The sequence below is a fragment of the Pelodiscus sinensis genome, chromosome 8 (genome assembly GCF_052426305.1).
Source record: "Pelodiscus sinensis isolate ZL-2025 chromosome 8, ASM5242630v1, whole genome shotgun sequence".
NCBI lineage: Eukaryota > Metazoa > Chordata > Testudines > Trionychidae > Pelodiscus > Pelodiscus sinensis.
The window spans coordinates 74224215-74245005 of record NC_143059.1 but is presented as its reverse complement, the minus strand read 5'-3'; the positions used below and the strand labels follow the sequence as shown (position 1 = coordinate 74245005).

General features: G+C 67.3%; 3 protein-coding genes across 5 annotated transcripts; 1 reads left to right on the top strand and 2 right to left on the bottom strand.

Annotated features, from left to right (window-relative positions):
* Positions 1-25: 25 nt before the first annotated feature.
* ZDHHC16 (zDHHC palmitoyltransferase 16) lies at positions 26-6086 on the bottom strand. 3 transcript variants are annotated; one of them, XM_089780289.1, is made up of 11 exons: positions 5821-6080; positions 3075-3327; positions 2149-2343; positions 1799-1887; positions 1584-1612; positions 1344-1477; positions 1137-1184; positions 821-906; positions 579-702; positions 415-485; positions 26-286 (listed from the first exon to the last, which is right to left on the bottom strand). In XM_089780289.1, exons 1-11 carry the CDS (start codon positions 6078-6080, stop codon positions 172-174), a joined length of 1404 nt encoding a protein of 467 aa, XP_089636415.1. In that variant the 3' UTR covers positions 26-171. The 3 variants fall into 3 exon arrangements, with proteins under 3 accessions (XP_089636415.1, XP_089636414.1, XP_089636416.1); XM_089780288.1 differs by having other exon boundaries at positions 415-702; positions 5821-6086; XM_089780290.1 differs by lacking the exon at positions 5821-6080 and adding an exon at positions 3992-4982 and having other exon boundaries at positions 415-702.
* Positions 5976-10133, top strand: EXOSC1 (exosome component 1). The gene is made up of 8 exons (XM_075917756.2): positions 5976-6109; positions 6313-6428; positions 7785-7859; positions 8495-8583; positions 8882-8915; positions 9332-9382; positions 9471-9555; positions 9851-10133. The coding sequence occupies exons 1-8, from the start codon at positions 6040-6042 to the stop codon at positions 9955-9957; spliced, it is 627 nt and encodes a 208-aa protein (XP_075773871.2). The 5' UTR covers positions 5976-6039; the 3' UTR covers positions 9958-10133.
* Positions 10134-10697: 564 nt separating this feature from the next.
* Positions 10698-20239, bottom strand: PGAM1 (phosphoglycerate mutase 1). The gene is made up of 4 exons (XM_089780291.1): positions 20038-20239; positions 12855-13129; positions 11704-11884; positions 10698-11560 (listed from the first exon to the last, which is right to left on the bottom strand). Exons 1-4 carry the CDS (start codon positions 20174-20176, stop codon positions 11391-11393), a joined length of 765 nt encoding a protein of 254 aa, XP_089636417.1. The 5' UTR covers positions 20177-20239; the 3' UTR covers positions 10698-11390.
* Positions 20240-20791: the final 552 nt, after the last annotated feature.

The window sequence follows — 20791 nt, the reverse complement described above, 5'->3', positions numbered from 1 at the left end:
CCCACGGCGGCACTGGCCCGCGGCTACGGAGCGCAGCATGGCAGGGCCAGGAGCCAGCTCCATGGGCTGCCTGCAGCCACTCGGGCCATGAACGGAGCCGGGCGGTTCCGGCAGCAGCTGGATCTTCCCCCTCGCGGCTCCACTGGGTCCGTGCTCTGCGGCCGGCGCCCGTCAGATGGCCAGGAGCGGTGCCCGGGGCTCCCGCCCACAGGGAGGAGGGTCCCAACACAGCCCCGTTCCGTGGGGCAGGTGTGTAGATGGCAGCAGGACTCGGGTGATCCAGTGTCTGGGGAGGGAACAGAAGCCCTGGCTGGGGGCTGAGTGCCCAGTGCTCCAGCAGGCCCGGCCCCCAGGGTAGTTCCCCCGTGCCTAGCCCCCATGCAGCCCTGTCCCAGAGTCCCCCCGTCTCTCTACCTGCGGGTGCCTACGCCCAGGAACAGCCTCCAGTTGTGCCAGGCGCCGTAGCTGTAGGGGTTCCTGAACACCTGCAGGAAGGGAGCCCCGGTTAGTCCCACCCTGCAGCTCGGCCCTTCCCCACCCGCCCCACGGCCCCGCCCCACGGCCCCGCCCGCACTCACTTGGCCTTTCTTCTGCAGCCGCTGCCGCTCCTTCCTGTTGATGTGTCTCTCGATGCTGGTCTCCCCGCGGGTGATGAGGGCAGCGTGCCACAGCGTGAGGGCCCCCAGGGCCAGCGCTACGGAGCTGCAGGGGAGAGCAGGGCCGAGCCGGAGCCCACCTGCATTCACTGCAGCCCAGGGCTCGGCCAAGGGAAACGCCTGGCCTTCCCTTGCACACAGCCCCTGCCGCCCGGGGCCCTTACCTGCACAGCACCCACAGGTAGACGATGCTCTTGTGGAAGGCCCGCTGGCGGAAGGAGAAGGCAGGAGGCGGGCTCTGCTGGTAGGTCTGCAAGGTAGGGCATGGGAGCGGGTTAGGCCAGCTGACAGGGCCTGGCCAGACCACAGAACGGGGGCGTGGCTGGCAGCGATGGGCACAGTGCATGCTGGGAGCTGGCAGCGATGGGCACAGTGCATGCTGGGAGCTGGCGGCGATGGGCACAGTGCATGCTGGGAGCTGGCGGCGATGGGCACAGTGCATGCTGGGAGCTGGCAGCGATGGGCACAGGGATATCCCACCTGGTTGGCAGCCACCTGCAGTCTCTCCTCCTCGAGCAGCTTCATTCTCTAGGGGATGGGAAAGAGGCGCCAGTTAAGTCTCCCAGCAGGGCACCGGCCCTTCCCCCGTGCCCAGGAGAGCAGCACAGGCACAGCCCCTGCCCCTGCCCCTGCCCCTGCCCCTGCCCCTGCCCCTGCCCCTGCCCCAGCCCCAGCCCCAGCCCTCACCTCAATGGCCGCGTAGGCCTCTCGGAACATGGCCCATGCGCTGATGCTGCAGTACACGCAGCCCATGGTCATGACGAGGCAGAAGGAGAAGAAGTAGCGATGGTTGTAATGTCCCACGCAGTTATTCAGCCAGGCTGGGCCGGGTTAAAGAGACAACCCGCAGCAAGCAGGCCATGAGCCCTCCCAGCCCTGGGCATCCCCGTCCACCTGCCCCCCGGCTCCCCACGGGCACAAGGATACGGCAGTGATGGTCCATTTTCAGCACACACCTGCAAGGAGGAGAGCAGCGCGGGCTGAGTGCCAGAGCCAGCAAGACCCAGGGGGGCACCCGCCCAGCACCCCCCGGGGCTGCAGCAAGAAGCCGGCAGAGCACAGGGGGGTGCGAGCAGCTCATCTGCTGCAGGAGGGAGAGGAACGCCCGACTGCTGCAGGGGCACGGGGGGGGGAGCCCCTACCTGTTGCAGATGCTGCAGTGGTGCGTGCGGGCAGGCTTGGGCGAGATGCATTTCCTGCAAATGGAGACGGCCGCAGGGTGGCTCTTGGCCTGGGGAGGGAAGCGGGAGCGGGGCAGCTCAGCTTGAACCAACCCGCTGGATCCTGGCGCCCTCGCTGCTCGGCCAGAGCCCCTGCTCCCGGAGACGCACCAAGGACCCAACTGCCCCAGCGCCCCCTGCTGGGCACTCCCAGCCCCTCCCCCAGCTGGGAGCTGCCCCCTTCCAGACTCGCCAGGCCTGGAGTAGCCAGGACACCCTGCAGCAGACCCTGCCCATCCCCCAACAGCCCCTGGCTGCCCAGCCGGCCTGACCTGGGGGGGATGCCCGGGCGGGGTGCTGATGGCCATGTAGTAGTGGAAGACGATCATGAGCAGGTTCCAGTGTCCGTAGGTGAGGTGCCAGCAGATCCAGCCGGGCGGGTAGGTCTGGAGGATGAGGGGCAGCAGGCAGATGTAGACAACGGCCACGATGGAGCTTGTCAGCACAATCACCAGCCCCACGAACACCTGCAGGGGGAGACAGGAGAGGGCCTGAGCCCCCCACCCCAGCACCCTCCCCTCCCTGCTGAGCCCCTAGGGCTGGGCACGCACAAGCCCACCACCCACCCCGGGTGGCAGCTTGTCCCCCTCTGCTACAGGACCCAGCAGGGTGCAGGTTTGGGCAAAGCATTCTGGGAACCCATCCATGCCAGTGAGCACCCCTGCCCAGTCTCCCAGCACCACCACGCCAGGGCTGTCCCCCCCATACCCCCCACCGTCAGCCCAGGGCTGTCCCCCCCCCACACGCCCCACCGTCAGCCCAGGCCTGTCACCCCGCCAGGCCCCCCACCGCCAGCCCAGGGCTGTCCTCCCGCCAGGCCCCCCACCGCCAGCCCAGGCCTGTCACCCCGCCAGGCCCCCCACCGCCAGCCCAGGCCTGTCCCCCCCGCCAGGCCCCCCACCGCCAGCCCAGGGCTGTCCTCCCGCCAGGCACCCCACCGCCAGCCCAGGGCTGTCCGCCCGCCAGGCCCCCCACTGCCAGCCCAGGGCTCTCACCCCGCCAGGCCCCCCCCACTGCCAGCCCAGGGCTGTCCCCCCACCACGCCCCCCACCGCCAGCCCAGGGCTGTCCCCCCGCCAGGCCCCCCACCGCCAGCCCAGGGCTGTCCCCCCGCCAGGCCCCCCACCGCCAGCCCAGGGCTGTCCCCCCGCCAGGCCCCCCACCGCCAGCCCAGGGCTGTCCCCCCGCCAGGCACTTACCACCCCAAACCAGCGGGTGACATGGTCTACCAGCCAGTAGATGGGCTCGAAGAGGGAGTCGAGCAGCACGTCGCTGTTGGTGAAGGAGTTGTAGAGCAGGGAGTGGAGGCAAAGGCGCCCGTAGCGCCACAGCTGCTGCACCCGCCACACCAGCCTCAGCCTGCGCCGCCGGCCCACGCGCAGGCACTTCAGAAAGAGGCGCATCACCGCGGAGAACGCCCGCTGGCGGCTCCTCATCCCCACCGCGCACCGTCTGCGGAGAGAGCCCGGCTCAGCGCCGCCCACCCGGACCTGCCCTCCGCACTGGGGCAGCGTCCCCCGGACTGGGCCAGTGCTCAGCAGCGGGAAGAGACTCACAGGCTCACTCCCCGGCCGTGCGTGGCGCTGGGCTGCCTTCAGCTCCCTGCACTGGCAGGGTTTCTGCCTCTGCCCTGCTGGCAGTGCTCCCTGGCAGGCACAAGCCACCCCTCTGGGTCGGGACGGGGGTGCCGGAGACCTTGGTGGGCCCGGCAAGGGGAATGAGCCCGGCTCCTGGGGCACAGGAGCGCAGAGCCTTCTGCTCCCTGCCCCCATCCCAGCTCAGGTGTTCACTGGCCCAGACGCAGAAGAAACCAGAGACGGAGCTCAGGGCACTCACAGGCTGCCAGAGTCGCCAGAGACCCTGGCGCTCAGAGCCAGGGAGCCCGCAGGGGGGGACAGGCGGCATTAAAAGCCCACCACACCATCTCCCACCTCCCTCCTGAACCCGGCCCTGGGAGCTGCTTGCGCACAGCCCCAGCCAGGGGTGTGATCTCTGTCCACCCCCGAGTCCAATTCAGTGCAGGGCGGCCCTGGAAGCCAAGGCACAGCCCCTGGGCGGAAGCAGGATGAGCTGGCCAAAGGGGGCAGTGGGCATGGGGCCCTACCAGGCTGCTCACCTGCCTGCTGAGCTGTGCGCACTGGCCTGCAGTCGGCTGGAGTGAGGAGGAACCTGAGCCTGCCCGGGCATGGAGCCACCTCCCTGAGGCACACCCAGCATCAACGAGGAGAGGCTGCCCCCAGCAGGGCTCAGGCACAGAGCTGAGCACAGTGTGTCGAGTAGGCAGCCCAAGCCGGGGCCCTGAAGCCGGCTTCTCGGCCTAACTAGCACCTGTCTCTGGGGAGGACTGGCCGAACAAAGCCTCTGCCCTGCCTCTCAGAGGCCTGTCTCCTGCAGCGCTCAGCCTTGCCCCAGACTGGGCCCTTCTCCCCACTGCGGCCCTATAATACTCCCTCCCAGGCCGGCTCCTCCAGCCCCGGCATGTGGGGCTGGGGCAGCTCTCCCTCTGTTTTCTCTTGGCCGGGATGTTCAGCGAATGTTTTACTTGGGAAGGCTGACGGGGGGAGGGGTATCACGCACTGCCGGCGGGGGGGTTCTCACTGTCTTTTGAACGTGCCCCACCGAAAAGGGAGGCATCCGATTTCAGAAAATACTGCGGTGAATTAAAGCAGGTGCACCCGATCTCTGCTGGGCTGGCGTCTCCAGGCCAGGGTGCGGGCTAAGGGTGGTGCTGTGCAGCGGGTGGGAATCCCACAGGCAGAGGATCTCGTCTACCCGAGGCTGTTCTGATGCACCCATCACCCTGGAACCAGGCCTCTGTGTCTCCCGCCTGGCAGGCAGCTCGGAGGGCGCTGCACCCCAGCGTGTCCATTGCAGGACGACCAGTGTGTGCTCGGGGCCTCTCCGCCGCGGATGGGGGAGGTACCCACCCACCGCTGGTCCTGGGGGGCGTGAGCCGAGCCAGGTGCCCAACCCCAGGCCGGGCACAGACATGGGGGTCTGCAGAGCCCCCTGCAGCAAGAGCCTCCCGCGAGGGCACGGACAGGGGCCGTCACTGCCTGGGGGCCACAGAGGGAGACAGCCCCCGCCCCCCCGCCCCCCTCCGAGACACCCCCTCCCCCTGGAACCCTCCGCCCCCCTCCGAGACACCCCCTCCGCGAGATACCCCCTCCCCCTGGAACCTCCCGCCCCCCTCCGAGACACCCCCTCCGCGAGATACCCCCTCCCCCTGGAACCCCCGCCCCCCTCTGAGACACCCCCTCCGCGAGATACCCCCTCCCCCTGGAACCCCCCGCCCCCTCCGAGACACCCCCTCCGCGAGATACCCCCTCCCCCTGGAACCCTCCGCCCCGCCCCCTGGAACCCCCCGCCCCCCTCCGAGACACCCCCTCCCCCTGGAACCCTCCGCCCCCCTCCGAGACACCCCCTCCGCGAGATACCCCCTCCCCCTGGAACCCCCCCCCCCCCTCCGAGACACCCCCTCCGCGAGATACCCCCTCCCCCTGGAACCCCCCCCCCCCCTCTGAGACACCCCCTCCGCGAGATACCCCCTCCCCCTGGAACCCCCCGCCCCCTCCGAGACACCCCCTCCGCGAGATACCCCCTCCCCCTGGAACCCTCCGCCCCGCCCCCTGGAACCCCCCGCCCCCCTCTGAGACACCCCCTCCCCCTGGAACCCTCCGCCCCGCCCCCTTGGAACCCCCCGCCCCCCTCTGAGACACCCCCTCCCCCTGGAACCCCCCGCCCCCCTCTGAGACACCCCCTCCGCGAGATACCCCCTCCCCCTGGAACCCCCCGCCCCCCTCTGAGACACCCCCTCCCCCTGGAACCCCCCGCCCCCCTCTGAGACGCCCCCTCCGCGAGATACCCCCTCCCCCTGGAACCCTCCGCCCCGCCCCCTCGGAACCCCCCGCCCCCTCCGCGAGATACCCGCCCCGCCCCCCTTACCTGCCGGCCCGCACCCCGCCTCCATCTGCCCCGGCCCCAGCCCTCACCGCCGGCCGGGCATCACCCCGGTACCTGAGGCTCACTGCGCCTGCGCGGCGCGCCCCGCGGAGCATGCCGGGAGCTGTAGTCTCTCCGCTCCAGACTGCAACTCCCGAAGCGCCCCGCGCTGGCCGGCGTCCCTCCCCGCAGGCGGTAGCGGTCACGTGGGAGCACCGGCCAATGGGAAACTTCCTTCCCGGGGAGCTGTGGAGCGGCAGCATGGCCCGGCCGGCGCGGTGCTGCGTGCCCGGTGAGCCCCCCCCCTCACCGCCCCCCCTTAACCGTCCCGCCGGCTCGCGCCCCCTCCTCCCCTTACCCCCCCTTAACCCTCGCGCCCCCTCCCCCTCACTGCCCCCCCGCCGGCTCGCGCCCCCTTCCCCTTACCGCCCCTCCCCCCCTCACCGCCCCCCCCGGCTCGTGCCCCCCCGCCGGGCTGACGCTTGCTGTCCCCAGGCGAGCGGCTCTGCGGGCTGCAGGAGGCGGCGCCGGGCAGCGGCACCTACACCCGGCTGGGCTCCGTGTGCGCCGCGCTGGCCGGCGGCCTGCTCACCACGCGCCGGGACGGAGAGGTGAGGGGGGGCGTCCTGCTGCTGGCCCCCTGCAAGCCCCGCCCCCACCTGAGTGCCCCGCCCCCGGAGGACCCGCTGGAGTCTGGGCACGGGGGGTGCAGCTTGCCGGGGGGGGGGCGTCTGGGCACGGGGGGTGCAGCTTGCCGGGGGGGGGCGTCTGGGCACGGGGGGTGCAGCTTGCCGGGGGGGGGGTGCAGCTTGCCGGGGGGGGGGCGTCTGGGCACGGGGGGTGCAGCTTGCCGGGGGGGGGCGTCTGGGCACGGGGGGTGCAGCTTGCCGGGGGGGGGGGTGCAGCTTGCCGGGGGGGCTGCTCGGCCTGAGGCCATGGACGCGGGCAGACTGGCTGTCTCTGGGGCAGGCGAAGGGCGATGTCATGGGAGGCGTCTGCTGCAGGCCTCCTAGCCAGGACAGAAAGGGGCTGAGGGGTTTTGACCCACCCTGTGGATGTGAAGTGAGCCGCCTTGACATCCGCAGGTGTGGATGCCTGAGACTACCCATGGGCTTGCAGGGCCCTAGTGATGGGGGACTTCAGCAGCCAGGACATCTTGGGAATAGGGAGCTCAAAAGCCACCTAACAATGTGACCGCTCCAGATCCCGGGGTCACGTGCTGCTGGCTGTGCGGTATAACACTTATACGGAAAACCCACAGCGGAGCCTCCCAGGGAGCCAGCGAGTAACCGAAACGGAAACTGATCAGCTGAGGCTTGTGAGCGGCGGGGTTGAGGCTTATGGGTTAAGCGGTTGCACTGTTACGTCCCCGGCTGGGAAAAGAAGGCAGCAGGGCACAGGGCATCCAAGAGGAGTCTGGAGTGTATTGCAGAAAGCATCTGTGGGAGGCTGCTCTAGGTTTGATTTTGACAACTAGGGAGGAGCTGGTTGAGAATTTGAGAGTGGAAGGCAGCCTGGGTGAAAGCGAACAGGAAGTGGCGAGGTAAGGAATGGTGGGAAAGGCCAGCCCAAGAGCGACAGTGGGATTCAAGAAGGCAGACTTGAGTAACTCGGGGAGTTGGTAGGCTAGAGCCCATGGGAAGCGAGTCTAGGGGGAAGGTAGCTCTAGAGAGTTGGTAGTTTTTCTGGGTGACACTTTCGGGCACGGGAGAGACAGGCAGTCTGGCCAGAGACCACCCAGGAGAGCTCATTGATCTGAAATTCAAGATTTGAGTCCTGTGAAAAGCGGGGAGTAGGTCACATGACGGAGGATGACTAAACACGTAACTGAAGCATGCAGGGACGAGTGCTTGGCCGGGCTGGGCCGGGCCTGGTGGACGTGGTATGCCGACACTGGCTCTGTGGGGGTGGGAGGTGGCCGTGCCAGGCACAGGGCTAACCAAGGGCTCCTCTCTACGCCTGTGCAGCTGCCGGTGGTGTCTGTGGTGAGAGACGTCGAGTCCCAGCTCCTGCCCGACGTGGGGGCCATTGTGACGTGCAAGGTAAACGCCTGCCTGGCCGGCTCCGCTGCTGGGTCTCTTGCTGCAGGAGCGCCGCGTTCGGTGGGGGGAGGGCAGGCCGGATGCCTGTGCAAGGACCGGAAAGGGTTACAAACCTCCTCTGCTGCTCAACCTCTGGCTGATCCCCTCTCTGCCTCATGCCAGGCTTCTCCGCAAGGGGCTGGCGGGCTCCGGGGTGGCTCTGTGAGAGGCAGGGAGCCTCTTGGCTCCCTGGCACCAGTTCCAGCCAGCCCACTCTGCTCTGGGAACCAAGTGTCGGGGCGCGGTGCCCCCTCCATCGCTGGCATTGGCACCCTCAGCCTAGAGGCCATGGAGGCCGAATTCCTGCTTTCCACCAAGGGGCTTCCGGGGGCAGCCTGGAGGGGAATAGGCTGCTGGTTGGGAGAAGCAGGTGGGTGTGGCTGGGAGTTGCAAGCTCTCCCCGGAGCGGAGTGTGGCAGTGAGTCGATCACCGGGCAGGGGAACGGGGGCTCTGACTGGCTGTGGGTGGGTGGTTAGGTTAGTTCCCCTACAGTGGAGCAGGGGCGGGGCCAGTCCCTGCTGGTCTTGCTGCCCAGTACTTGGGTGCCTGGGGGAGCTATGCTTAGCTGGGGGGTCATGCCAGATTCTCCCCACAGGTGTGCAGCATTAACTCCCGCTTTGCCAAGGTGCGCATCCTCTACATCGGCTCCACGCCGCTGAAATCCACCTTCCGAGGTACCATACGGTAAGGCCTGACCTCACGGGCCCATCCCCAGGGTCTGTGGGAGGGTGGTTCCCCCTGTACTTTACCAATGTATGCCCAGCCCTGCCTGGGGAACAGAGCCAGCTCTGCTGCCCTGCAGCTCACCCCTTGTCCTAAGACTGGCTCCTGCAAGCTAATGCCTTCTGCCCAGTGCCGGGCCGCGTCCTGGGGAACGGCTGCATAAGCCCTGATGGGGCAGCCAGGGCTGCGTCTCCAGAGAGGCGAGCGTGGCCCTGGGCCCAGCAGGCGCGGGCTGAGATCTCGCTGTCTCTTCTTACAGGAGAGAAGACATTCGAGCCACAGAGAAAGACAAGGTCAGTCGGCTGCTGCCTGCTTCTGTTTCTGCCCAGCGCTTGGCTGCCACCCTCTTCCCTGCACATGCGGCCCAGGCCAAACCCCCAGGCATGGCTCACCCCATTCAGCCCCAGCTCCTGAGGTGGCTCCCTCTGGGAGGGGAGCTTGCTGACCCCTCATCTCAGAGGGCACCCCACTCCCTCACTGGGACAGGCTGAGCTGGAGGGTTGGGGTTCTTGGCTGCCTCTTGTGGGGCCTGCTGCATGGTACCAGAGTCAGCGCCCACAGGGCTATGTTGCCTGTGGCTACTGGGCTGCTCTCAAGGTAATGGGGCTTGCTGGGTTCTCTGCAGCAGTGGCCATGTCCTCTCTGCCCAGGGGACAGGGCCTGGGCCAGGCTGCTCTCCCACTAACCTGCACCTTGTGCTCCCTGCCAGGTGGAAGTTTACAAGAGTTTCCGTCCTGGGGACATAGTCCTGGCTAAAGTGGTATCCTTTGCTGCAGCACTGGGGGGGGAAGGGGCAGGCTTTCCCAGCCCTCCTCTGGAGCCTTTCCCCTTAACTGGCCTCTGCCTAGATCTCCCTGGGGGACATGCAGTCCAACTACCTGCTGAGCACTGCGGAGAATGAGCTGGGCGTGGTAGTGGCTCACAGCGAAGCAGGTGAGTGGCTGGCTCCCCAGGCCCGGAACAGCTGGAGCCATTGTGGGGCCGGTGCTGTGGGGGAGGAATGAGTGTGTGGGGCCGGTGCAGGGCGCTGACAGCACCGTGGGTAGTGAGCACAGGGAGCCAGGATTCCTGGCTCCTGTGGCAAAGCTGCCTTTGCTGTGGGCAGGCCCCTCTGTTCTCTTCTGGGCTGCAGGGTGGGGAGGCGGGGTACAGCAGTCCCATGCCTTAGCGCCTGTGGGCTGAGGGTGCTCGCTGGGACTGGGCAGTGACCACTTGCTCTTGGCCCCAGGGGCACAGATGGTGCCGATCAGCTGGTGCGAGATGCAGTGCCCCAAGACGCACTCCAAGGAGCTCCGCAAGGTGGCCCGTGTGCAGCCGGAGTTCCTGCAGACCTAGTGGCCCCTGTGCTGCCAGGACCTGCACCAGCTGGAGCAGCCACTGGACTTTGAATTGCCTGGGGGTTAGTGGGGTGTGAGAGGAGAGCAGGGTCCTGTAAGTCCTGGCCTGGGCCCAGTTCTCCAGCTAGGCTTTTAAACTGCTGAGCCAGGAACAATAAATGTTTTCCCATGAGACTCTGGGCTCCTGTGGGGCTGTTTGTGTCTTCCCCCTGGAATCCAGGCCCTGTTAGCGGGTGGCAGTGCCCAGGCGAGTGCACTGGAGGGACAGCCCAGGCCTGTGCCACTTGCTGCTGGGCTGGTCCTGTGAGAGGTGGGCCATGCTGCAGCCTCAGTACCAGGGGCCTGGCTGCAGGGCTGTGAGGGGGGCACAAGGTGACCCAGCTGGCCGCTGGTCAATCCCCCCTTAAGTTTTGCTGCTATGTGTTTTTTGACCCTGGTCAGTTTGGGTTTTTTTGCTGGGGGGGGTCTCTAAAATAAAGGGGGGTGCTGCCAAAAAGTTTGGGAACCACTGCCCTGGAGGGTCACTTCAGGTGGGCACCAGGCCTCTGGGAAAGGGGGGGGGGGGGAGAGATGACGCTGCCAGGGCAAGAGCTCACTTTGTGCCATGCCTGGCAGTAGAAAGTAAACAGGGATCCTTTAAGGTGCTCCGGCCCAGCTGGGCTAGACAAAGGGCCTGGCTGCTACAGAGTGGCCTGCCCACCCCCGCCCTGCTGAGGGAAGCACCACAGACACAGCAGCTATTGCACATCACTCCTTTATTGAACTGAAACGAGACAACCGCTATTGCTGGACAGTTACACTAGACCCGAGCGAAGCCCAGCGCCAGGTACACAAGCGTGTGGGCTAACATACAGCAGCACTAGGCAGCAGGCCTGGGCAGTAGACATCCTAGGGGGCGGGGCGAGGCAGGGGCTAGCTCTGGAACACCCCTTCCCCCCAGGAGCAATAAGTTAACAAGCTGCCCTTGGAACTAGGTAGCTCTCCCGCACCAAGAACACAGCCCTGGCTGACCCCCCCCATGGCTCTTTCAAGTAAACGGCTGGACCCTGGGGCATGTGAAGACGACTGGTCCCTGACTCAGCAGCACGCGCGCTGGCGCCTCCCACCCATCCGCACTCCTGCCTGGAATGACTGCAAACAATGGGGAAGCTAGTGACAAGCTCCTGCAGGTGCAGAGCCTGGGGTGACAGGCCATGGGAAGCTTGGCTCAAGCCCCTACTTCACTGGAGCCATGCAGAGCCACCTGGCTGTGGCCACTGGGCTACCCCCAGGTACCACTGCAAGTGGAGCTGGCCAGTGGGCTAGCCGGGCTGTGTACGGAGGGTGCATGGGCCCAGGCCCTGTACTCGCTAAGGCTGTGGGCAGTGTGTTCGGGGGAGGGGGGCAGAAGGGGGCTCATCTACTGCTCACAAGCCTCTACCGCGCCTGCCTTCACTTCTTGGCTTTGCCCTGAGCCGCCACAGCCTCCATGGCCTTGCGGACGGTCTCCTCGTCCCCCAGGAACTGCATGGGCTTGATGGGCTTCAGGTTCTTGTCCAGCTCGTAGACAATGGGGATGCCAGTGGGCAGGTTGAGCTCCATGATGGCCTCCTCGGACATACCTGTGAACACACGGCACAGTCACCCACCCAGCCCCGGCTTACCCATTTAGCTAGGCCCTGCCCGCCCCACACGCTCAGACACCTGCCCAGTGCCAGCTCTCATGCTGCATGGCAGGGGAGCGGAGGGCATGAGGCCACTGTACCTTCCAGGTGCTTAACGATCCCCCGCAGGCTGTTGCCATGGGCAGCTACGAGAACCCGCTTGCCCTCCTTGATCTGCGGGACGATCTCTTCATTCCAGAAGGGCAAGGCCCGGGCAATGGTGTCCTTCAGGCTCTCGCAGGTCGGCAGCTGGTCCTCGGTCAGGTCAGCGTAACGGCGGTCCTGGAACAGCAGCGAGAGCCGAGTCACCGCGGACACAGGCAGCAATCCGGGCGAGTGACATGTGTTGAGCCCATGGCACGCTGCCCCCAGCTGACAGCTACACCCATGCCCCGGAATGCTGCTGTCCTGGTCTCTGCTGCCATTTAGTGACCCAGCTCCAGGACGCCTCTTCTAGTTCCCAGGGCTAGTGGACTTGAGTTCACCTGCAGCTGGGCTCTCGCTACGGAGCGGGCAGACCCAGAGGGGCACAGGACTGTCATGATGAACAGCATCCTAGGGCTTCATGCCACTGTCTGCAGTGCCTAGTGCCACCAGTACTGGGACGGGACAGCGAGCAGAGACTGAGACCGGCCAGCAGTTAGCACAGCTGGCTTTTGAGATCATTAGGCACGTGGCCAAGGGCAGCCAGTGGCCCTAGTGGACTGAGGGTCCCAGAAAGCCTCCAGCCAAGGAAGCTGCCTTGGGATGAGAGGGAAGGGCCTTGTGTGGACTGGCAACTGGCTAAGAGGAAGCAAAGGGCAGGAATAACTGGTCAGGTCTCAGAGCAGGGAGGTAACTTGTGGGGTCCCGCAGAGACCACGAGCCATGGGAGGAGGACTGGCGCTGGGCACCTCTTGCCCCACTGTGCTCTTTGGCATGCAGCTCCGCCCTGACTTTGTCCAGGCACTGTCTGGTTTGACTGCTGGCCTAGGGATGCGAGTGAGCAGTCAGCTACTGAACAAGCCTAAGGTTATCCAGTAGTTGTGTAAACTATTCCCCGCCCCGTCTCCATATAATTTCTGTGGCTCCATTTTTTGGTAAATAAAGCATTTGCCCAATAAGCCTCACCCAGCTCTATGCAGTAGCACCCCTCCCCCCGCCTACTCCCCCAGGACCCCGCAGAATAGTGACCCTCATGTGCCAGCCAACCTTCTCAACCAGGGGCCCATGCTCGGCCGGGGGGAGAAGGCAGAGCCGTAGGCTCCCTTACCTTGCTGATGGAGCTGTAGAAGGGGTGGTCTGGCTCCATGGGAGGGGGAGGAATGTCATAGGAGCGCCTCCAGATCTTCACCTGGGCCTCCCCATGCTTGGCAGCCGTCTCGGCCTTATTGAGGCCTGTCAGGCCACCATAGTGCCTTTCATTGAGGCGCCAGGTCCTCACCACGGGCAGCCACATCTGGTCAATGGCATCCAGCACCATCCAGAGGGTGCGGATCGCCCGCTTCTGCACAGAAGTGAAGCAGATGTCGAACTCGTAGCCAGCATCTGGAAGGGACCAGAACCCCGAGGCCATCAGCGCACTGCACCCAGGGGAGACTCATGCAGGCAGCACTTCCCTTTCGGTCCCACCAGCTGCTGACCTTGCTGACCCCCGCAATTCCTGGGCTCTACTCCTAGTGCCACAAGCCCCAGTGCGCTCCAGATTCGGGCACAGGCCATGAGCTCCACTTGGGAGGTCACACTAGCTCAGGTCATCTGGACTCAGGGCCTGGACTGATCTATCTGCAGGCCGAGCAGCTGGGGTAAGCCAAGGGGAGCAGCCTGCGGGTCACGGCGCCACGGAAAGGGACTGCTTTGCTTCAGAAGGGCTTGAAGCTGCTGAGTCCCTGAGGCTGCGTTGCAGATCCTCCGTTCTCCTCAATGCCCGACGAGGGCGAACGTGCCCCCTCCACAAGCTGGCCCCCCTTCCATAGCCTGGCCAGGCTGTGCCTACCAATCGCAAGGCAGCTCAGCTCACTGAAGTGGCAAGACAGGATGCTTATGTAAGTCGGTATGGTGGCAACCCAGGCAGCCGCTTCCTCTCCAGAGCTCAGGGGAGCACTAGGGCCAGCTGCAAGTTTGCAGGGCGGGGGACGAGAAAGGCTCTCAGAGCCCCCTCCCCAATGAGCACCATCACTGGCCTGAACCCACCTCAGTACCACGAGTGTCTAGAGGCACAGAGTGGGTGGCTACAGACCCCCAGGCCCAAGCTGTGTCCCCCCCAGCTTGGAGGGGAACATGATGCACTGCCGGCAGCTGCAGCAGCTGAGCCTCCCTGCAGAGGCATGTGAGCTGCCAGCCAACAGCAGGGCACCAGTAGGAAGGACAGCTCCACACACAGCGGGCACTGAGTTCTAGGGAATGCCCACCGTGTCCTCGGGGATCCACCACTGCCTCAGAAATCCCCTGGATGGGACAGGCAATACAGCTCCTCCACCTTCTCCCCTGGGGCGTGCCCCCCACTGAAGGGCTCTGAGGATGGCGGGGGGGGGGGGGGGATAGGATTGCCCCCAAGGTCAGGGGTTATGCAACGCAGTGCAGCTTGCTGGGCCCAGCTGTCACCCACCCTCACACTGCGCACACGTTTCTCCCATCCCCCAGCTGCCCGGGACACAGGGGCCAATGTCTGCAGCGCAGATTTGCTCAGACACTTCCTATTCCAGGGCATTTCCCGAGAGACTCTGGCTGTGATTAGACACCAGGCTCTGTCCCACCCCAGGCAGTCCACTGCATTCTGCTGTGCCTGGGCGCGTCTGCGGAAGGGTGAATCAGACACGTCTCATTCTGAGACCAGCAGGCAAGAGCGATGTAACGGGCCCTTTCCATTACAGGGCTGTGGGGAGGGAACACGCCCGCATCCGTACCTTCCCCCCCGGGGCAGAGCAGCTGTCTCACTGCTCCTGCAGCCTTGGGGGGGGGCACAGCAGAGCACACTGTCTCACTGCCCCTGCAGCCTTGGGGGGGGGGGGGCACAGCAGAGCACACTGTCTCACTGCCCCTGCAGCCTTGGGGGGGGGGGCACAGCAGAGCACACTGTCTCACTGCTGCTGCAGCCTTCCTGGGGGGGGGGGGGGGGGCAGGGCACAGCAGAGCACACTGTCTCACTGCTCCTGCAGCCTTGGGGGGGGGGCAGGCAGGGCACAGCAGAGCACACTGTCTCACTGCTCCTGCAGCCTTCCTGGGGGGGGGGGGCAGGGCACAGCAGAGCACACTGTCTCACTGCTCCTGCAGCCTTCCTGGGGGGGGGGGGCAGGGCACAGCAGAGCACACTGTCTCACTGCTCCTGCAGCCTTCCTGGGGGGGGGGGGGCAGGGCACAGCAGAGCACACTGTCTCACTGCTCCTGCAGCCTTGGGGGGGGGGGGCACAGCAGAGCACACTGTCTCACTGCTCCTGCAGCCTTGGGGGGGGGGGCAGGGCACAGCAGAGCACACTGTCTCACTGCTGCTGCAGCCTTCCTGGGGGGGAGGGGGGGGGGCAGGGCACAGCAGAGCACACTGTCTCACTGCTGCTGCAGCCTTCCTGGGGGGGGGGGGCAGGGCACAGCAGAGCACACTGTCTCACTGCTCCTGCAGCCTTGGGGGGGGGGGCAGGGCACAGCAGAGCACACTGTCTCACTGCTGCTGCAGCCTTGGGGGGGGGGCAGGGCACAGCAGAGCACACTGTCTCACTGCTGCTGCAGCCTTCCTGGGGGGGGGGGGGGGCAGGGCACAGCAGAGCACACTGTCTCACTGCTGCTGCAGCCTTCCTGGGGGGGGGGGCAGGGCACAGTAGAGCACACTGTCTCACTGCTCCTGCAGCCTTCCTGGGGGGGGGGGGGCAGGGCACAGTAGAGCACACTGTCTCACTGCTCCTGCAGCCTTCCTGGGGGGGGGGGCAGGGCACAGCAGAGCACACTGTCTCACTGCTGCTGCAGCCTTCCTGGGGGGGGGGGGGCAGGGCACAGCAGAGCACACTGTCTCACTGCTCCTGCAGCCTTCCGGGGGGGGGGGGGCAGGGCACAGCAGAGCACACTGTCTCACTGCTCCTGCAGCCTTGGGGGGGGGGCAGGCAGGGCACAGCAGAGCACACTGTCTCACTGCTCCTGCAGCCTTCCTGGGGGGGGGGGGGCAGGGCACAGCAGAGCACACTGTCTCACTGCTCCTGCAGCCTTGGGGGGGGGGGGCACAGCAGAGCACACTGTCTCACTGCTCCTGCAGCCTTGGGGGGGGGGGGCAGGGCACAGCAGAGCACACTGTCTCACTGCTGCTGCAGCCTTCCTGGGGGGGAGGGGGGGGGCAGGGCACAGCAGAGCACACTGTCTCACTGCTGCTGCAGCCTTCCTGGGGGGGGGGGGGCAGGGCACAGCAGAGCACACTGTCTCACTGCTCCTGCAGCCTTGGGGGGGGGGGGGCAGGGCACAGCAGAGCACACTGTCTCACTGCTGCTGCAGCCTTGGGGGGGGGGCAGGGCACAGCAGAGCACACTGTCTCACTGCTGCTGCAGCCTTCCTGGGGGGGGGGGGGGGCAGGGCACAGCAGAGCACACTGTCTCACTGCTGCTGCAGCCTTCCTGGGGGGGGGGGCAGGGCACAGTAGAGCACACTGTCTCACTGCTCCTGCAGCCTTCCTGGGGGGGGGGGGCAGGGCACAGTAGAGCACACTGTCTCACTGCTCCTGCAGCCTTCCTGGGGGGGGGGGCAGGGCACAGCAGAGCACACTGTCTCACTGCTGCTGCAGCCTTCCTGGGGGGGGGGGGGCAGGGCACAGCAGAGCACACTGTCTCACTGCTCCTGCAGCCTTCCGGGGGGGGGGGGGCAGGGCACAGCAGAGCACACTGTCTCACTGCTCCTGCAGCCTTGGGGGGGGGGGCAGGGCACAGCAGAGCACACTGTCTCACTGCTGCTGCAGCCTTCCTGGGGGGGGGGGGCAGGGCACAGCAGAGCACACTGTCTCACTGCCCCTGCAGCCTTGGGGGGGGGGGGCACAGCAGAGCACACTGTCTCACTGCTGCTGCAGCCTTCCTGGGGGGGGGGGGCAGGGCACAGCAGAGCACACTGTCTCACTGCTCCTGCAGCCTTGGGGGGGGGGGCAGGCAGGGCACAGCAGAGCACACTGTCTCACTGCTCCTGCAGCCTCCCTGGGGGGGGGGGGGCAGGGCACAGCAGAGCACACTGTCTCACTGCTCCTGCAGCCTTCCTGGGGGGGGGGGGGGCAGGGCACAGCAGAGCACACTGTCTCACTGCTCCTGCAGCCTTCCTGGGGGGGGGGGGCAGGGCACAGCAGAGCACACTGTCTCACTGCTCCTGCAGCCTTGGGGGGGGGGGGCAGGGCACAGCAGAGCACACTGTCTCACTGCTGCTGCAGCCTTCCTGGGGGGAGGGGGGGGGGCAGGGCACAGCAGAGCACACTGTCTCACTGCTCCTGCAGCCTTCCTGGGGGGGGGGGGCAGGGCACAGCAGAGCACACTGTCTCACTGCTCCTGCAGCCTTCCTGGGGGGGGGGGGGCAGGGCACAGCAGAGCACACTGTCTCACTGCTCCTGCAGCCTTGGGGGGGGGGGGGGGGCAGGGCACAGCAGAGCACACTGTCTCACTGCTGCTGCAGCCTTCCTGGGGGGGGGGGGCACAGTAGAGCACACTGTCTCACTGCTGCTGCAGCCTTCCTGGGGGGGGGGGGGGGCAGGGCACAGCAGAGCACACTGTCTCACTGCTGCTGCAGCCTTCCTGGGGGGGGGGGGGGGGCAGGGCACAGCAGAGCACACTGTCTCACTGCTGCTGCAGCCTTCCTGGGGGGGGGGGCAGGGCACAGTAGAGCACACTGTCTCACTGCTGCTGCAGCCTTCCTGGGGGGGGGGGGGGGGGCAGGGCACAGCAGAGCACACTGTCTCACTGCTGCTGCAGCCTTCCTGGGGGGGGGGGGGGCAGGGCACAGCAGAGCACACTGTCTCACTGCTGCTGCAGCCTTCCTGGGGGGGGGGGCAGGGCACAGCAGAGCACACTGTCTCACTGCTGCTGCAGCCTTCCTGGGGGGGGGGGGCAGGGCACAGCAGAGCACACTGTCTCACTGCTCCTGCAGCCTTCGGGGGGGGGGGGGGCAGGGCACAGCAGAGCACACTGTCTCACTGCTCCTGCAGCCTTGGGGGGGGGGGGGGGCAGGGCACAGCAGAGCACACTGTCTCACTGCTGCTGCAGCCTGGGGGGGGGGGCAGGGCACAGCAGAGCACACTGTCTCACTGCTGCTGCAGCCTTCCTGGGGGGGGGGCAGGGCACAGCAGAGCACACTGTCTCACTGCTGCTGCAGCCTTCCTGGGGGGGGGGGGCAGGGCACAGTAGAGCACACTGTCTCACTGCTGCTGCAGCCTTCCTGGGGGGGGGGGGGGCAGGGCACAGCAGAGCACACTGTCTCACTGCTGCTGCAGCCTTCCTGGGGGGGGGGGGGCAGGGCACAGTAGAGCACACTGTCTCACTGCTGCTGCAGCCTTCCTGGGGGGGGGGGGCAGGGCACAGTAGAGCACACTGTCTCACTGCTGCTGCAGCCTTCCTGGGGGGGGGGGCAGGGCACAGCAGAGCACACTGTCTCACTGCTGCTGCAGCCTTCCTGGGGGGGGGGGGCAGGGCACAGTAGAGCACACTGTCTCACTGCTGCTGCAGCCTTCCTGGGGGGGGGGGGGCAGGGCACAGTAGAGCACACTGTCTCACTGCTGCTGCAGCCTTCCTGGGGGGGGGGGGGCAGGGCACAGTAGAGCACACTGTCTCACTGCTGCTGCAGCCTTCCTGGGGGGGGGGGGGGGCACAGTAGAGCACACTGTCTCACTGCTGCTGCAGCCTTCCTGGGGGGGGGGGGGCAGGGCACAGTAGAGCACACTGTCTCACTGCTCCTGCAGCCTTCCTGGGGGGGGGGGGCAGGGCACAGCAGAGCACACTGTCTCACTGCTGCTGCAGCCTTCCTGGGGGGGGGGGGGGCACAGTAGAGCACACTGTCTCACTGCTCCTGCAGCCTTCCTGGGGGGGGGGGGGCAGGGCACAGCAGAGCACACTGTCTCACTGCTGCTGCAGCCTTCCGGGGGGGGGGGGCAGGGCACAGCAGAGCACACTGTCTCACTGCTCCTGCAGCCTTCCTGGGGGGGGGGGCAGGGCACAGCAGAGCACACTGTCTCACTGCTGCTGCAGCCTTCCGGAGGGGGGGGCAGGGCACAGCAGAGCACACTGTCTCACTGCTCCTGCAGCCTTCCTGGGGGGGGGGGGCAGGGCACAGCAGAGCACACTGTCTCACTGCTCCTGCAGCCTTCCTGGGGGGGGGGGGCAGGGCACAGCAGAGCACACTGTCTCACTGCTGCTGCAGCCTTCCTGGGGGGGGGGGGGGGGCAGGGCACAGTAGAGCACACTGTCTCACTGCTCCTGCAGCCTTCCTGGGGGGGGGGGGGCAGGGCACAGCAGAGCACACTGTCTCACTGCTGCTGCAGCCTTCCGGGGGGGGGGGGGCAGGGCACAGCAGAGCACACTGTCTCACTGCTCCTGCAGCCTTCCTGGGGGGGGGGGGGCAGGGCACAGCAGAGCACACTGTCTCACTGCTGCTGCAGCCTTCCGGGGGGGGGGGGGGCAGGGCACAGCAGAGCACACTGTCTCACTGCTGCTGCAGCCTTCCGGGGGGGGGGGGCAGGGCACAGCAGAGCACACTGTCTCACTGCTCCTGCAGCCTTCCTGGGGGGGGGGGGCAGGGCACAGCAGAGCACACTGTCTCACTGCTGCTGCAGCCTTCCGGGGGGGGGGGGGCAGGGCACAGCAGAGCACACTGTCTCACTGCTGCTGCAGCCTTCCGGGGGGGGGGGGCAGGGCACAGCAGAGCACACTGTCTCACTGCTGCTGCAGCCTTCCTGGGGGGGGGGGCAGGGCACAGCAGAGCGCTGCTTGGGTGACTCAGGCCAGGGAGAGGCAGCAGCGCATCTCCCTGGCTGTGCAGCCCCACGCGAGAGCAGGGCACGGAGGGACCAGCCAGCACCGCCCCAGGAGAACCTGCCGCCCCCGAAGTGCCTCAGCCCGGCACTCTCAGTGGAGGGACCAGCCCCCCGAAAGGGGTCAGCAGGGCTGGGCCCAGGGTGGAGGGCGCAGATCGCAGGGGGGCTGGAGCTCTGGCCTGGCTGCCGGCGGGCTCGGTCCCCGGGGGGGGGGGAGTCCCGGTGCAGTCTGCGCCCCGCGCCCGGCTGCCTGCCCCCCCCCCCGGGGCTCACGGGCCCGCCTCGGGACGGGCGCAGGGCAGCGCCCAAGGTCACAAGGGGGGCGGGGGGGCCACAGAGACCGGCCCCGACCCGCACCCCCCGGGCTGAGCGAGGGGGCGTCAGGCTCCCCCCGCCCCCCCAGTCCGGCCCCCATCCCCCCGGCCCCCCCCCGCCCCCCCATTCCCAGCCCCCCCCCCTCCTCCCCCCAGCCCCCCCGCACCTCGCAGCGCCTCCCCGCCCCGCAGCGCCTCCTGGCGGCCGGCCGGGCTGAGGTCGGCGTCGAACCAGCCGCTGAAGCGGTTCTCCAGGTTCCACGCGCTCTCGCCGTGCCGCAGCAGCACGAGCCGGTAGGCGGCCATGGCGGGTGTGCGGCGCGCGAGCTCGGCACAGGACAGGCACTGCGCGTGCGCGGGCAGCAGGGGCTGACGGCTCCTCCTCCGCCCCTTCTGGCGGCCCGCCCGGAGCGCTCCGCCCCCAACCTCTCACGCATGCGCTCCGGGCTCTAGGGCGGCTCGTGGGCGGGCTGCGCATGGGTGTCCTCCCGCCTTTCCCGCGTGCAGGGCTAGACGCATGCGCACTCTCTTCCTTGCGCCGCCAGTGAGAGCTGGCGCAGAGTGGACAAGTCGCCCCAGAAGCGGCTGTTGCGCATGCGTCCTGGAGGGCGGCCTCGAGAGCACGCAGCGCACGGAGCGCACGTGAAGGGCAACGTGACCTTCAATGGCCGTGACGTCACTACAGCTGTTCAGCTGTTACCGAAAAGTGTGGATCTGAGGCGCCGCCTAAATTTAGCCGGGGCAGGAGGGAGGGGGGAGGGGGGCAGGGAGGGAGGGGGGTGGGGTGGGAGAGGGGGGGAGAGGGGGTGGGAGCCGGGGTGGGGGGGGCAGGAGGGAGGGAGGGAGTGGGGGGGGGTGGGGGGGGCAGGAGGGAGGGAGGTGGGGCAGAGGGGGCAGAGGGGAGGGGGTGGGAGCCGGGCA

What these genes read in the sequence shown, in the direction of transcription:
- ZDHHC16 (XM_089780288.1), bottom strand. Translation starts at nt 6,080, where the DNA reads ATGCTGCCGCTCCACAGCTCCCCGGGAAGGAAGTTTCCCATTGGCCGG. An exon ending in TCACCCGCTGGTTTGGGGTG is followed by an intron (nt 2,344 to 3,074) that starts GTAAGTGCCTGG and finishes CTCCCCCTGCAG; the next exon opens with GTGTTCGTGGGGCTGGTGAT. An exon ending in GAAAATGGACCATCACTGCC is followed by an intron (nt 1,478 to 1,583) that starts GTATCCTTGTGC and finishes AACCCGGCCCAG; the next exon opens with CCTGGCTGAATAACTGCGTG.
- PGAM1 (XM_089780291.1), bottom strand. Translation starts at nt 20,176, where the DNA reads ATGGCCGCCTACCGGCTCGTGCTGCTGCGGCACGGCGAGAGCGCGTGG. An exon ending in TCTACAGCTCCATCAGCAAG is followed by an intron (nt 11,885 to 12,854) that starts GTAAGGGAGCCT and finishes CTGCTGTTCCAG; the next exon opens with GACCGCCGTTACGCTGACCT. An exon ending in GATCGTTAAGCACCTGGAAG is followed by an intron (nt 11,561 to 11,703) that starts GTACAGTGGCCT and finishes GTGTGTTCACAG; the next exon opens with GTATGTCCGAGGAGGCCATC.
- EXOSC1 (XM_075917756.2), top strand. Translation starts at nt 6,040, where the DNA reads ATGGGAAACTTCCTTCCCGGGGAGCTGTGGAGCGGCAGCATGGCCCGG. An exon ending in CCACGCGCCGGGACGGAGAG is followed by an intron (nt 6,429 to 7,784) that starts GTGAGGGGGGGC and finishes ACGCCTGTGCAG; the next exon opens with CTGCCGGTGGTGTCTGTGGT. An exon ending in GAGCCACAGAGAAAGACAAG is followed by an intron (nt 8,916 to 9,331) that starts GTCAGTCGGCTG and finishes GCTCCCTGCCAG; the next exon opens with GTGGAAGTTTACAAGAGTTT.